This window comes from Montipora capricornis, chromosome 5, assembly GCF_036669925.1.
Source record: "Montipora capricornis isolate CH-2021 chromosome 5, ASM3666992v2, whole genome shotgun sequence".
In the NCBI taxonomy this organism is placed as follows: Eukaryota; Metazoa; Cnidaria; class Anthozoa; order Scleractinia; family Acroporidae; genus Montipora; species Montipora capricornis.
The window spans coordinates 542501-557500 of record NC_090887.1 but is presented as its reverse complement, the minus strand read 5'-3'; the positions used below and the strand labels follow the sequence as shown (position 1 = coordinate 557500).

At 39.5% G+C, this 15000-nt stretch overlaps 3 protein-coding genes across 5 annotated transcripts in view; 1 reads left to right on the top strand and 2 right to left on the bottom strand.

Moving 5' to 3' along the window:
• The window catches only part of LOC138048985 (uncharacterized), a 15756-nt gene extending 9447 nt beyond the window's left edge, over window positions 1-6309 (bottom strand). Inside the window, exons 1-7 of one of the 2 annotated variants that reach the window (XM_068895065.1) lie at window positions 6109-6308; window positions 5885-6003; window positions 4393-4462; window positions 3929-4045; window positions 2374-2562; window positions 1868-1978; window positions 1-497 (exon numbers count right to left, since the gene is read on the bottom strand). The exon at window positions 1-497 is cut by the window's left edge and continues 548 nt beyond it. In XM_068895065.1, coding sequence (XP_068751166.1) covers window positions 321-497; window positions 1868-1978; window positions 2374-2562; window positions 3929-4045; window positions 4393-4462; window positions 5885-6003; window positions 6109-6294 — 969 coding nt within the window. In that variant the 5' untranslated portion in view covers window positions 6295-6308 and the 3' untranslated portion in view covers window positions 1-320. Of the gene's footprint in view, window positions 498-1867; window positions 1979-2373; window positions 2563-3928; window positions 4046-4392; window positions 4463-5884; window positions 6004-6108 lie in introns of both variants that reach the window. The other variant, XM_068895066.1, reaches the window with a different exon arrangement.
• A 1585-nt stretch (window positions 6310-7894) lies between these two features.
• Window positions 7895-13993, top strand: LOC138048984 (protein Wnt-3a-like). Its single transcript, XM_068895064.1, has 5 exons — window positions 7895-8093; window positions 8193-8394; window positions 8503-8750; window positions 11982-12247; window positions 12337-13993. The coding sequence occupies exons 2-5, from the start codon at window positions 8330-8332 to the stop codon at window positions 12805-12807; spliced, it is 1050 nt and encodes a 349-aa protein (XP_068751165.1). The 5' UTR covers window positions 7895-8093; window positions 8193-8329; the 3' UTR covers window positions 12808-13993.
• LOC138048987 (thioredoxin-related transmembrane protein 2-A-like) overlaps window positions 13211-15000 on the bottom strand; it is an 11231-nt gene continuing 9441 nt past the window's right edge. For both annotated transcript variants that reach the window (XM_068895068.1, XM_068895067.1), the window contains exon 8: window positions 13211-14791. In XM_068895068.1, the coding sequence (XP_068751169.1) occupies window positions 14684-14791 (108 nt within the window). In that variant the 3' untranslated portion in view covers window positions 13211-14683. The remainder of the gene's footprint in view (window positions 14792-15000) is intronic.

Sequence of the window (15000 nt, the reverse complement as noted above, 5' to 3'; positions counted from 1 at the left end):
TTAAAAATTAACCAAGGAGTTTTTATAATTTCTCTACTGCTAAATGCTGTTCAACACTGATATGCGGCAAAGTTTTACATTAGAAGAAGTTAACCTTGAAAAACAAAAATAAGCGAAAGAAACTTTCACCAAAAAGTTGAAAACATGAAACAAAAGTTTAAACTAATCCTGGATTAGGTTAAACGGTCTTCAAACAACCGGGCCCTGGTGAATAGTGCAATCCATCATTTAAACAACTTGGTACTGCTCATGAATGAGTTCAGATTGCAAATGAAACAGTCATAAAAGTTTTACTTTTGTGATATGATCAAGTCACTATTTCAGTATGTCACAGCAAATCTTTGTTGAAGATATCCCATGGATGTGATTGCAGGATATTTGTTTGATCCATCAAGACATTCAATTATAACCATATCATCCGGATGGACAAAAAATGCTAATGATCGCCGCACAATTCTCTGCTTCAAGTCCTCCTTTGGAATAAGAACTCTGTGCTTCTAAAATGCAATAATTTTAAGATTAATTGGAATGGAGTGAGTGATCAAGTGCCTCCTAAACCTCATGGCATGACCAGGTCATCCATGAGAAAAAAAGGAAACTTACTACATTCGAACCCCCGATTGCAACCACTTTTCAAAAATATCAAACATTTCCAAGTAAAATCACTGTTTAGAACCTCTGGTAAGCGACCATCTCTCATAAGCAACCACAACCACTATTAGAGCTAACAGTTTTTTGTTTTATTTTTGTTTTTAATCTCCCGTTAGCGACCACTTGACAGGCAATAGAGTGGGAATGGATAATAAGGCTTCGTAACATTATCACATTCCTGGGCAGTACAAGAGGGGGAAATTTGTCAATGGGAAGCACCAGATTTTTTCTGGAAATTGACTTTTTACATGAATAAAACAAATAATTAAAAATTTAAAGGAAAAATGCACCTACACTGTATTCTATCAGTCTTAAATGTTCTAAAACTACAGAAAATTATAGCTGATTTCCTGACTGACCGTTCTCCCAAGAACAGTCATCAGTTTAGCGGAACCACAGTTTGAAAATCGAAGTACAATACTGATTCAGGGCAGTCAACAATCATTCCCTAATTTTGATTTTTTATTTCAGCCAAGGTATTGATATCTTGTTATCTCCATAAATTGTGTATTCACATGGGAATAAAGATTTTTGTGACTTCTAAAAGTTGTTACATGGGTTTAGATGGGCATTGGCGGATGGGGTAACTCTCTGCAGTTACCACATGCTAATAAGGCAAAATTTTGACTTAATATGGTCTAAGCTCTCGTAAGTGGGAGGCGCGGTGGCCTCATGGTTAGTGCGCTTGACTCCGGATCGAGTGGTCAGGGTTCGGGTCCTGGCCGGGGACATTGTGTTGTGTTCTTGGGCAAGACACTTTACTCTCACGGTGCCTCTCTCCACCCAGGTGTATAAATGGGTACCGGCGAATTTAATGCTGGAGGTAACCCTGCGATGGACTAGCATCCCATCCAGGGGGGAGTGTAAATACTCCTAGTCGCTTCATGCTACAGAAACCGGAGATAAGCGCCGGCCTGATGGGCCTTCCAGGCTCGTAGCAGACTTAACCTCTCGTAAGCAACCACCTGGGCTTGAAATTTTGGGAGGTCGCTTACAGAAGGTTCAACTGTATACCCCATGAATGTATGGGAAATAAGTAATATTGATAGAGCCAGAGAACCTTCTCTAGCACTGCTTGATTTGTACAATTTTTTGCCAATGGAGGCCCTTGCTCGGTATATAGTTTTTTTACCATGGATAGGTACTGACAGTACTTCCCAATTTTGATTGTTGTTTACAACAGGATGAACTGTGACTACAGGTAATAGCCTCTTACCGTAGATATCAGTTTATCAGCTGTCCATCTTTGCATGAGATCTCCAATATTGACCAACACCGTTCCAGCAATAGGTTTAGCTGGTGTGTACTCTCCATTTACAGGAAGAACCTGCAGTGACATCATAACCTCATATCATCATTATAAACCAATTATTGCAATTTTGAGATGCCAGTACTGCACTATGATATATCGGCAGTTGGAAAAAATGTAATCTCATATTGGGCGGAGCTGCAAAGCAATGCCCCCAATAGAATACGGTAGTGGCGTCTCATTATTGTATTGTGATCCATCCATAATGAAGGGACCAACTGAAAAGGGGCGGGGTGGGACCTAGAAACAAATGGAATGGAAAAAAGGGAGCAAGGGTGGGGACAGAAAGAAGGCTTTTGTGTGGAGGGGCAAGAGAGTGAACTAAGAAGAAGGTATCAGGAATCTGGGGGGAGTGCTCAGGTAGGCAGTATAAACCAGCAAAAGCTTAGGGGAAAAGAGATTATGGTGCTCACCTCTAAGCCACCCACATCATCTTGAAACAGCAGTGTAATAGAGCCATAGTCACTATGCTCCCCACACCGCACTTGATTGGGTTTGACATCCCAGTTCTCAGGAAGAGGTGGGTAATACAACAGTCGTAACGCAGTGGCATTTTCTGGACCTCCAATACCACTGTGCACTTGACTGAGCCACTTTGGGTCCTGTGAGAAAATTAACAAATTAATAATAATAATAATAATAATAATAATAATAATAATCACTTTATTTGAGTCTCAAGGTTATTTAGCCGAGCACAAGTGCTCCACTAATATTGAGAAAACTACAAATCAAGAACCCCAAGAATTAACATCATTTCCTAGAATAGTGACCAAAAAGATCATCATGATATTCATAAGTTTCATAATTATACATGTAGCTTGTGTTTGATTTCATTTTATAAAAATAATAATTATTAGGATAGCACGCACACTCTCATACTCAATCGTCAATAGCTGTGTTTTAGATGAGAGTGTGGAAACATGGCTGTGACATGTGCATTGTCAGATGCGTGTTTTGATTGGCTGGTAGGAAATATGAGCATGTATCAAGAAAATCTGTTTCAATCAAGAAGCAAAAAACCCGCAGTTTCCTTCATTTGTTGAATCTTTGAGGAATATTTTATAAAAGCAATAGAGGACTTTTTTCCCATGTTTCCATAGCTTCATCTAAACATGAGGGGGAGTTGGGAGAATTCTCGACAGTTATGCAAACCCTTGACTGCATCTCAGGTTTGCATAACTGTCTATTCTCCCAACTCCCCTTCGTGTTTAGATGAGGCTATGGAAACATGGAAAACGTCCTCTATTGCTTAATTAGTAAATAAATAAATTATTATTGATTTGATTCCTATGTTCAATGTCCCCAATTATTAGTGGCCCAGCGTTAGAAGACTTGCCACTTGATAAATAAAGTTCATTACAATGTATTAATATCATTATATTGCTCTGTCCATGAGGTCTCGATTTAAGGATTTTGTTCTGATATTTCTTTTTGTGGGATCAAAACCAGAGATTTTACACTTGTCCACTACAAGGCAACGGGACATCACCTTCCACTTGGGACAAGGCAACAGTCTTCAATGTACTCAGGTGACTGGAAATGAGTTTATATGTAACTCTGCAGCAATCCCAGTAAATAATACAGATTTTCAACTTTATTTCTATTTTTGTTATTTTTAAATAGTGGCATTATTCTCTTAAACTGTAAAATACACACATAAAGTACCGGTAGTCTCTGCGCCGAAAAAAGTCCATTTCGAAGTTCAAACTTTTGAGTAGGTAGTTTCCATGTTTTTAAGTTCACTTTTGGCTGCCTGTTTTCATATCATAACTTTTATTGCCTTCAAAATGCAGTCTCAAACAACCTAATTTTCAAAATTTGCTGGGGGAGTACTCAGAGCTCAACTCTGGCACTTGATTGGTCTGTCTCCCCATTGCATCGCACACTTCTGCAAAAAAAAACCTGCCTACAGGCCTCAATGTTGATATACAGTGTCTCATTCATGGCAAAGCAGTTGAAATTGAATACCTTAAGCTTGAGTCCTATTCCAATAACACAGAGAATTCTATTTGCCAGATATGTACACCTCTTGAAAAATGACGCGACCACATGCTTAAACTCTGGAGCTTCTTGTTCGGGCCATTTCTGTAAAGAAATTATTATTATTATTATTATTATTATTATTATTATTGTTGTTGTTGTTGTTGTTGTTGTTATTATTATTAAATCCATTTGGTAATTGATCAGGTTTTTAAAGGTCGTTGGAATTAAATATCCATATAACTAACAAATAAGCAAGAAATAGCTTTTAAGTGTAGCTAAGATACTCACAGTTCATATTATGATCCATTTCGTATATCATTTCATCATTAAAATAGCTTTTATCACATGTTTTTACAGAAAGCCAAGATTTTTCTTAAACATTAAGCTACTGTTATTACTTGTAATCATTTGAAACTACAAGCACCAGTACAAAAGAAAACAGTACGAACCTTTGTTTCATCATAAAGCTCGCACACATTAAATGCTTCCTTCAAATCTCCAGGCCGAGATGGATTTAAACTGAGGAAAAGATCAACTTCTGAAAAAGTTGGAAAAAGTCCTTCCCCTTGATGCCCCATTTAGTAGGCTTTAATAATCAATTTCCAGGTCATATAGCATGTCTTGTAGGGTACAATGTCATTGGTTTAATTAATACCCAACCTAAAAACATAGAACTACCTGTAAACATTAGAAGTAACAGTTGCTACTGTCAGTACCAAAACAATAGCCAGTTATCAAGAGATGCCACAATCATTTTTTTAAGAGGTAGAAAAATCAAGAAAACTTATCTTTAAAAAACATTACATTACATTGTCTTGGCAGACAAGGCATTTCTTCCAAATAATGTCTAGAATTCAAGTCCAAAACTGAGTGTTGTGGGCCCACTGTATAACATATTATGCCAGAGCCCTGGCCATATTGAATTTGTGGAATGCTTTGAGAATACCACTCTGCTCTTGTCTTCTTGTAGAGGCACTGCTTAAAGAATCCAAATAATTGCATATGAGCTCTGTTATATGCCTCGTTCTTCAAGGATGCCACTTCAAGGATGCCACTACAAGACTTAAATAGTAGCCTGGTATTCTAGAATCTCACTAGCAAGGCATTTAACAGTACATGCCAATCATAAAAAAAGAACTGGTCAGGTATTCCCGGACTTAGCCAAATTTTCTACTGCGCAACACAGGGGTGACAATGAAAAAGGTAGCAGGGTTGGTGCACTGCTGAGAGCACCTGCCTCCCACCGATGCGACCCAAGTTCGATTCCCGGACCCAACACCATAAGTGGGTTGAGTTTGTGTTGGTTCTCTACTCTGCTTCCACAGTTTTTCTCCGGGTTTTCTCCGGTTTTCCTCCCTCAGCAAAAAACCAGCATACAGCTGATTCTAGCTGGCTGTAAGCTGTGCTCCGAAGTCATGCATAGACCATATAAGGCAGCCAGAGGCACCATAGTATGCTTTTGGTTCAATCTTGTTGAGCTGTGTCAGTGATGTATTTGGTGACAACGATTAGCAAGACACTATTATTATCATCATCATCATCATCATCATCATCATCATCATCATCATTATTATTATTATTACAAAATAATGACCCCATCGGCTGCCAGGGGGTGGGGCTGCAAAGAACAGCTGAGTAGATCGACTTGTCCACAATAGCACTTTTATGCACGTTTCTGGATTGTTTTATGTTCACCTCGCTACTGACCAACTCCTCGCCACGAGAACGCATGTTTTATGAGTCAAATGAGTCAATGAGCCTAAGCCCTCGTTTCAGTGATTAGGCCTAGGCACTCTCTGGAATTTTAGCTTTCATTTTATGGTTTAATTAACTGGACTAACTCATTGACTCATTGACTCATTGACTCATAATTGACTCATAAACACTCCCTCGCCACAGATTCCCTCACGACGTTGGTGAAATGATTCGAACCACTCTCACCTTTCTCTCCCGAGTGATACCCATCCGAAATTGCTCCCATCAGTGGGTCTGGTATATTCCTTTTTTACATCTACAGGGAGGGTGAAAAACCCGTCACCAGCTTTACGAACTTCTGAAATCTGAAATTCAACAGTTGTAAACATGTATCGACCTGTGCAGTGCTACAATTGTAGTGTTGCAAAACGACTTTACAGCGATGCGATCAGCCAAATGATAGAGCGTACCTCCTGATTCGATATTCCGTGATTCTTTAAATACACAAACCCGATCGTACTGAATGCTGTGTAGATATTCTCTGCTAGTGTTTTCACCGATTCTTCATCGTGAGAAGGAGGTGTTTCAGAATTTAAACCCATAATTTCAAAATCTACTACTGGGATAGTACCTTCCGCCATCTTGGATCGTACCATGTAACACCAGTTTCGGTGGCCTGGGGCAAGGAACCCACAGGTATCCCAGATTCAACATTGCCGTTATCAGATGAATAAGCAATTCGTAACCGGAGCGATTTTTCAATGTTGCGAGAAATCTTTAATCTCCCTTTTAATCCGTATAAAGTAAAAAAGAAGATGCAGCCTCAATTGTTTTTGAGCGAAAGAAGGGAAGACTTTACAATGGGCACGGTTGACGTTCAAAGTCACAAAACGATCAATTGAATGATTGAAGTCATTACAATTGCATACGCCAAAATTCTTTGGGGCTATTAGTTTAAAAACGAAAGATTTGGAATAAAGCAATGCTTACTCCTTTTCACTAATTTTCAATTATTCCAAGTGATACAGTTGACTGTCAATAATAACTATTCTCCTGGATTGAAAAATAATTACTTTTAAATAAAGATTTTGATGTCGTTTCCGGTCGAACGAAAGACCTTTGAGCAAAAGTTTAGAGAAAAAGAAAAAAGGGAAGCTCAGTATAGGTAGGAATGTTTCACACCGGCTATGTCGAAAATGCATCAGAAAATCTGAAGTATTTTTCACACCCAACTTTGTTAAAGCTTTTTAAGTTAGCCGCTTTAATTTGAGTACCCGTGTTTACACAAGAAAACCCGACTGGACTTAAAATCTTTCACCGATCGCGTTAAATTCATTTTTATTGATGATGTTGACACAGCTTGATGTCCTGATGAACTTGACTTGTAAGAGAGAACAATCGGTAGTTTTGGACCAGGAAATGTCTGTCAGTAACTGGACGCTTTTTATAAAGACACGCCAGCTTATGAAGAACAATATTTGAACGAGTTATTTATTACAAAATCTTTTTTAAATGACTTTCTCTTCCACAAGGTATTTTGTTGAACAGGTCACGTTTGTTTCAGTTCAGACAAAATTCGAGACAGTTATTAGAATAATTGCTCTATTCATTGAATAGTGTCATTAACAGTTCAAGGCAAAACTTATGTCGAAATAGGTCGAGCAACTGACTGCATATCACCTAACTGACAATTACTTAACGCAAATCACTTTTGCAGGCGATCAAATCAAACTTACATGCACAAGAGCTTCGTACAAGATTTCTAAAAAAGAGGGAATTTTATGGTCCTAGGCTTGTACCGATATACCAAAGCAAATTTTCTCCTAAGTTGGTCCCCGAAAATACCTTCGTTAAACCTTCAAAGAGAAGGCCTACTTTGATGATTCTAACAGAGCTATAATTAATTGATTGTGAAAGGCATGTAATATGTTGTGTGGAAAATAGCTAATTGATTCAACAGTTTGTTTTTCGTTGGTCGAATTCCGCCTACAACAATAAGTGAACACGCATTTCCGATAAATTTTGACATAGCGGCATCTAAACATCGAACAAAATTCATTTGGCGGGAAACGTTTCCGAGGAAAAAAAATTGAAATCATGTCTCTAAAACATTAAACAAGGCTCCTTTTTGCTGATAAACTGCTTGCAAGGTCCTCATTAGATCTGATAATGATTCGTTCTCGCTTTAAAGTGTTTCTTGTGATCGCAATTAAAGCAAGATAATTTCCCCAACAGTGTGAACTTTATAAATGCGTAAATTTTTAATCAACGCAATCAAGCGATGAGTTATTTGGCACCCAAAACAAATTTTATTTAATATCGTAATATAGTTTTATTTGAACGGAACAATAAGCCTTGACTCATAAAGGTTGAACGCACACCCAAAGAGACAGGCTGAATCAATTCTCTTTCAAATTTAGCACATTTCTTTGTATCATATGACCTTCTTTGGAGGGTAGGACGTTTTACTCTCTTTTTTTCGAACGTAGGTTTTATTAGCTGGTTGAAATGACGCTTTTATAAAATTGTTGACACCTGGTTAATTTAATTCCAGGCTTTTATTCGGTATTTAAGAAATCACATCAACGCAAGCGATTTTAGTACAAAAGCGTGCGGTACTCGAAACTGAGAAAATCCACTTGGAGGCAATTTGCGCGTTCTAGCCGGAGGCGATTTAATCAACCGAAGAAGATGAGAATACCTTGGGTCATCCTTATTTGTTTATGCTTCTCTAGGGAAAGCGAGTCTGTTTGGTGGTGAGTAGAGAACAACCTTGTCGGTCAAGTTATTACTGAGTCTTTCAAATTAACGAACTGCTATGAGATTAAGAAAACTACATAAAACTCTTCTTACGTTTCTAACAGGACGTTAGGAACGCACACAGCTCTGTCCTCCGACCCTGCCAAGGAAGCTGCTCTTTTATGCTTCACAACTCCGCAACTCAACACAAAACAGCGGGAAATTTGTCGCAAACATCCCACCTTGATGGCTAGCGTCGCAAAGGGAGCGAAAGACGCAGTCGAAGAATGTCAGGTACAATTTGAACGGAGGCGTTGGAATTGTTCAGCTGTACCTGAGTCGGGGACATTGTTCGACCCCATTCTTAAGAGAGGTAAGGGTTGCATGGGGTGCGGGAAGTTACGAGTCAGTCGAGTCGAATTACGCTAGCTTCTAAGTTGACAAGTTTAAGATCTGTTTACTTAAGTCGATAGCTTTCGTTTTTTCAGCACACAAGTTTATTTGTCAGCTTAAGAAAGTTATCTTGTCCAAAGTTCATTTGGAGATCGCACACAGAGTCGCTAACAGCACTGCAATGCCAACGTGCGAGGTCGTTGATCCGGCAGGTCACTACAAAATGCTCCTTCAGAATGATTCCACAGCTCCATCATAGCGCTATGCCTCTGATCTTTTGTTGCTTTCTGTGCGTTTGAAAAAAAAACATAATTGAGGAATTTATTGATTATTTAAAGAAGGAAAAGTGCTATACTTTGACTAGCATGAATTAGAGCACGAATTTCCTGAATTATTCTCGTTTTTATTGTTTCGTAAACCGAGCAGACGCGGGAACGATTATTAGCGGAAGTTAACAAATTAACTTTTTCTGACCTTTTTCTTACCTCCCTTGAGAAAGTTGTAGACGAAGAAAAAAAGTCTTGTCACAAACGTAAACAAATTTGTGGACTGATGACTTAACTGTCTTTTGGCAACTGATTTCGTTCAGACATCGTTGGAGATTTTTTGTTTTCATTGCCATTAAATTTTCCAATAAAATACCTCAACATTTTTAGTCCCAGATAACCATCACACAGTTTACACAACCCAGTGATAAAAATGAATAATAAAAAAGTGTTTTAAATAGATAAAAGCGTTTCCTTGGAAGGTAAAGGCGTCTGGAATTAGAATTTTAAGACGTGTTTCGGTTGCCTCTTGCGCGCAGTTTTACTTTTCGTAAATAACGTGATCTGATGTTTTCTAGGAAGCGGTCCAATTATCGTCTATGTCACGGCGCTCTTTTTCGTGATATAAGGAAGTTATTACTCAGTTATTACCTATTTAAAATATTTTTTTAAACTAGGCAGTAAGGGATTTTTTAAAGAAGCTACACAATGAGCTTGTTCTGAAGAACTGTTGCATCGCAATATTTCATTACCCAACTGTTAAATACAGCCGGAGACACTTCTTGTCAAGAAATTGAAACCGCGGTTCTCTTTGAAGGAGTATGTTTCAGTTGCATCTTTCTCGTTTTCCATTACTACACTCGTTCCTCGGTCCTCCAATAGAGGAATAAAATTGGAGTAAGCGCATCTGGCTGTTGAATAAGGGATTCAGCTTATCTCAACGAGTACGTACTGCCTCCCTCTCAGGATATGGAGTATGGAAGGATTCCGCTTAACTTGACTTAACCAAGGCCGTCCTAAAATAATCCTTTCAAATTCATAACATGAAAAGAATTCGCAGCATTCCTGAAAGCTTACCGGATTTTCTCAAATTAATCAAGTCAACAATAATTATTCATCGGAACAAATTGCATACGTCTTTAAGCCAAAATATTTGAGAAGCATTTCCATTTTCGGTTTTGTCAACTGTCACGATCAAGGCACGATTAGGAAAAGAGGGGGATTCTGCTTTCCAATTATAAACTTTCCATCTGACCATTCAGGATCTTCGCACAGGCAGCGAGTTTCAATCGAGTGTCGTAAAACCAAAACCAAAGTAATTACTTTGGCCAATCACAGAGGATGGAGACAATCCAGTAAACCAATCAAAACTCGAAGTAATTACTCGTAGCCGACACAAAGCGCGGGAAAATGTGCACGCGCAAGCCACGATTGGTTTTGGTTTCACTTCTGATTGGTCTTGTAATTTTGCAATAAATGTATTGGATTCACCGTTTTCTTCTTCTGTAGCGATATATCGATAAATATGTGCAAAATAAACGTTGTATTACCTTACCGTTGTACTGTCGTTCTTTCGCCTTCCGAGTGGTCGACATGGGTAACACTTTTCACGTGTGCCAGCCAAGTGCCAGCCTCAAACGGCGTCCAATCAGAAAGAGGCAATCAGCAGGCTGGCACACATGAAAAGTGTTACGTCTTTCGACCACTCGGAAGGTATGGGATTTTGATTTTCTTCGAGGGCTAGCTCCGGGCCCTTTGGATGAACTTTCGATCGAGAAGAAGAGTGAATCTTTCAGCCATTCTCCTGGGATGTTTGAAAGCGGGGCGATGCGATTTTTTTGTGGGGGGGGGGGGGGGGGGGAGGGGAAAAACCCGGCGCTGGAGCAGTTAAAAAAATTAACTTCCACCTTTGTCTTTCTATTGAGAGGCACAGGAAACAGCGAACTCGAAATCTTCAAAATCGCTCAAAAAGTACCACTTCTGATGCCAAAGAACGACATTACACCGCAGGTAAGGTAAGACAACGATTATTTAGCGTTAGTCCATGCACATATTCATGGATGTATCGCTGCTATACAGAAAAAGCAAACGGTGAATCCAATAAATTAATAATTTTATTACAAAATTACAAACGGTTATAGAAACAGATTTTTGCGGGCTTCCCTGTGTTTTAACCAATATTATGTAATTCTCAACCTCGGATAATGCATTTTGCGTGGTCTGATTGGTTCACTCAATCTCGGTTGTACCTTAGTTTGACCTTATATGGTAAATGATTGCGTTAAGCGTTGCTAAACTAGAAAATTTTTCGCCGGAAAATATATTTTCTATTTGCATTTGCTAACTTTATTTTTGCCTTTTCTGTCCGACTAGTTGGGTGATACTAAAACAATTAGACCCTTCGCCCTCAAGGGCCATGGGTTTTAAGTGATGGAACTATGCCGTTGTTTTGTTTTCTTTGATCTTGAAAGTATGTCCTAAGATCAGTTTTTCAAATTAAGCGGCAAATCTCAGTTTCAAGAATTGTTTTTCGGGTTCGAAGCTTTCGAGAAACAAGCTCCAAGCTTTTAAGCGCCACTCAAAAAAGTTCTGACACACTTTTGTTGCTCGGAAATGTGATTGTTGCCAAGTTACTACAGTAACATGAATTGATCTTAAGTTGAGATGACACTCTCGTTATCGTGGTCTAAGGTCCCTAATTTTGTAAGAATGTTGAGTTCACCTTTAATTGCGTGTGTTAATTTTGCGTGAGTTGAAATTTTCTGTTCGTATCCAAGGGGTCGTTCTTTCCTCTTCAGAAGGGACGTAGTTCTCAACCGTGAACTTCCATACCTTTCTTCCTCGCTTTTTTTGGTTTTTTTGATCAATGCTTTGATTTAGTTTTTTAAATAAACGTTACAATTAGAATGGCATTGAGAAACTGAAATCTTATGTTTCCTTTACAGCAAGCCGTGAGGCAGCATATCTACACGCCATTACAGCAGCTGGCGTTTCTCACGCGATAACCGCTTCGTGTAGCCAGGGCAACACTAAAAGTTGTGATTGTGATCGGTCCGTGACTGGTGATACACCGAAAGGCTGGACATGGTCCGGTTGTAGTAGCAATGTTAAGTTTGGAACTTGGTTTTCAGAACAGTTTACTGATGCAAGGGCGAGAGGCAGCAGCCCCCGAGCTGTTATGAACAGACATAACGGCCGAGCAGGACGAAAGGTATTCTCACCTGTTGCAAACAGACGATCTGTACCTCCATAGCACAGAAAACGGTCAATGCACTTCTTCTTCTTTTTTTGTTTCAACAGGCGCTTTCGAGACTATTATGGCGCAAATGCAAATGTCACGGATTATCAGGATCATGTACCATGAAAACCTGTTGGATGCAACAGCCATCTTTTCGTCAGGTAGGCGACCATCTCAGAAGAAAGTACGAAAGCGCTTCGGAAATGGTTGTCAGACTTAACAGAAGGGGGAAAGAACGTCTCAAGCCGAGACATAATCACTTGAAGCGCCCATCAGAGTCGGATCTGCTGTATTATGAATCGTCACCGAATTATTGCGACGCAGACCCGAGCGAGGGATCCCTCGGGACTTCGGGACGTGTATGTAACATATCATCTTCTGGAATCGATGGCTGCGAGTTGCTGTGCTGCGGACGCGGACATAATATTCAACAGGTCAAGGTTACAAGAAATTGCAACTGTATATTTCTCTGGTGCTGCCACGTTAAGTGCCAAAAGTGCAAAGAGATTGTAAACAGGTACACTTGTAAGTGAATGAACTTTGCTTTTTGCTCGTCACAGAACTGCATGAACAAAAAGACTCTAAGAACACAGACAAGACACAGGGTATTGACCGAATGCATAAATGGCGGCCAAAAATGTATTCTTTTGTTTATGTGCTAATGAGACTCACTAGCCTCGCTCTCAAGCAACATTTCTTTTGTAGTTTGTCCATGCAAACGAGGCTAGTTAGTCTAATTAGCACATAAACAAAAGAAAATTTTTTTGGCTGCCATTTATGAATTCGGTCTATAGAACACAATCGCGTGTTTTGCAAAATACAAGTCTTTTTGTATTTCAGAGGGCAAAGGTCTCAATGATAAGCTCGTTATTTCCGTCCACAAAATTGCGACTCTATGTATGTTTGTAAAATACAGAAACATCCCTCAGAACAAGGTTTCTCGTATGCGCGAAAGTATTTGGTTCTTTGAAACGCTGCGATGGTTCAAACTGAGTTACTAACAGAATGACTTACAGTTCGTGAGATGCGTGATCTCTTTGACAGCAAGTCGTGGATTGTACAGCAGGGTCTCCTTTTACCCCACTATTTCTTTTTTCTACCCATATCCCCCATGGGAATACTAATATTCAGAATTTCTAACAATCTCGTTCCCAGGGCTTTTCTCCGCCCTACTCTTTCCGGAGAAAAGCCCTGGAACTAGTAGGTTGAATTTCCAAGTCTATTTTAAGGAAACGACATTCAAGTTTAATACTGACTTTCTGTAATCTCTGCTTCAAGTTATCTCCAATGATCATTTTAACAAATCGAATGGTTCAGCGTTGTCGGTACTTTGACAACGATATTCATGGTCTATTCCAGGTTCTCGGTGGGTCGAGACGAGCGAAATTGTGGCGAGGGTGAGAAAAAGTCGAGTGAGGACTTCCCAAGCTCTCGGCCAAATATTCATTTTTCGGACAATCTCTCATTCGCGTACACTGTCAGCCGGCATACCAGCGCCTAAAGGGCACAACGACTGCTGTGTGTCCTGGCAATGACGGCGAGGCTGTCAGTGTTTGACACAGATTTTAGCCAATTACGGACAATCTCACCACAGGCGCCCCAAGCTCAACGTGAGGGAAAGCCAACAAAAATAATTATAAGGATTTGTACGGGAATCCCGATAAACGACCTGAGGAGATAATTTTACAAAAAAAATTCTCAATTAAAAAGCCTAACCTTATTGCTATTGTGGGTCACTTCCTTCCTGTGTGGTTTTTTTCCCAGATTCGACGCGAATTGAGCAATTATCAGTTGCTCGGTTGTCAACGGGTTAAACTGATGATAAAATACCAAGGCTGATTCTCAGCAGCGAGCCCCACCAAACTGAGTCAAATATTCCTGGATAAAATGTTCCCACGGTTACAATTCAATTCCACCTTAGAATTCAAGGGCAAAAAGGGTTTTCATTCATTTCACTCCCCTAGCCGCGCAATCGAAGCCCTGCCATCCTCGTACACTTTGAACACGAGGAGGCGAGCGTTGGTAACGAGTCTTTGTCATCTCTAATGAAAATACCAAGCCGAAATCAACGTGTCGTGTTCAAAGTGTAAGAGGGTCTTTTCCATCGTTTTATCGTTTCGTTTGGTACACTTAACAGCCGCCTGACGTCACTGGCAGGTCTTCGATTGCGCAGCTAGCGGATTGAAATGAAAGAAAAACCTGTGCCCTTGAATTCTACGGTGGAACTGCAACCGTGGGAACATTTTCTTTAGGAATATTCGACTCAATTTGCACTGATGATAACCATGTCTTTGAAAAATTCCATTTATCAAATTTAAAATCAAAGCTCCATTTTAACTGCTTCTTTAGCTTGCTTCAGTGTTGCTTGGCCACAAAATTTATTGAAAATGTCTTTTTTGGTTCAAGCTGTCATTCTGCTTTGCTTTTATCTTTCCTTGAATTCTTTTCTTTAAGTTTTTCTTTCTCCTGAGCCACTTTTCTGAGATCTCGCAAGTTGAAATCTCTCTCTATGTTTACCTGTTAAAAAACCGAAAGCATCAGATCAGTTTAAGGAAAAAAATGAAGCAATATTCTTAGTCTTGATGTCATTCTGACATGGCTGACTGACCCATCATCTTCTCTTCTAACCAACCAAAGATTTTTTCACAGTACAGAGAATCTAAAAGCTGACGTTTCGAGCGTTCGCCCTTCGTCATTCGCTCTCACGAAGGGCTAATATCTTTTTC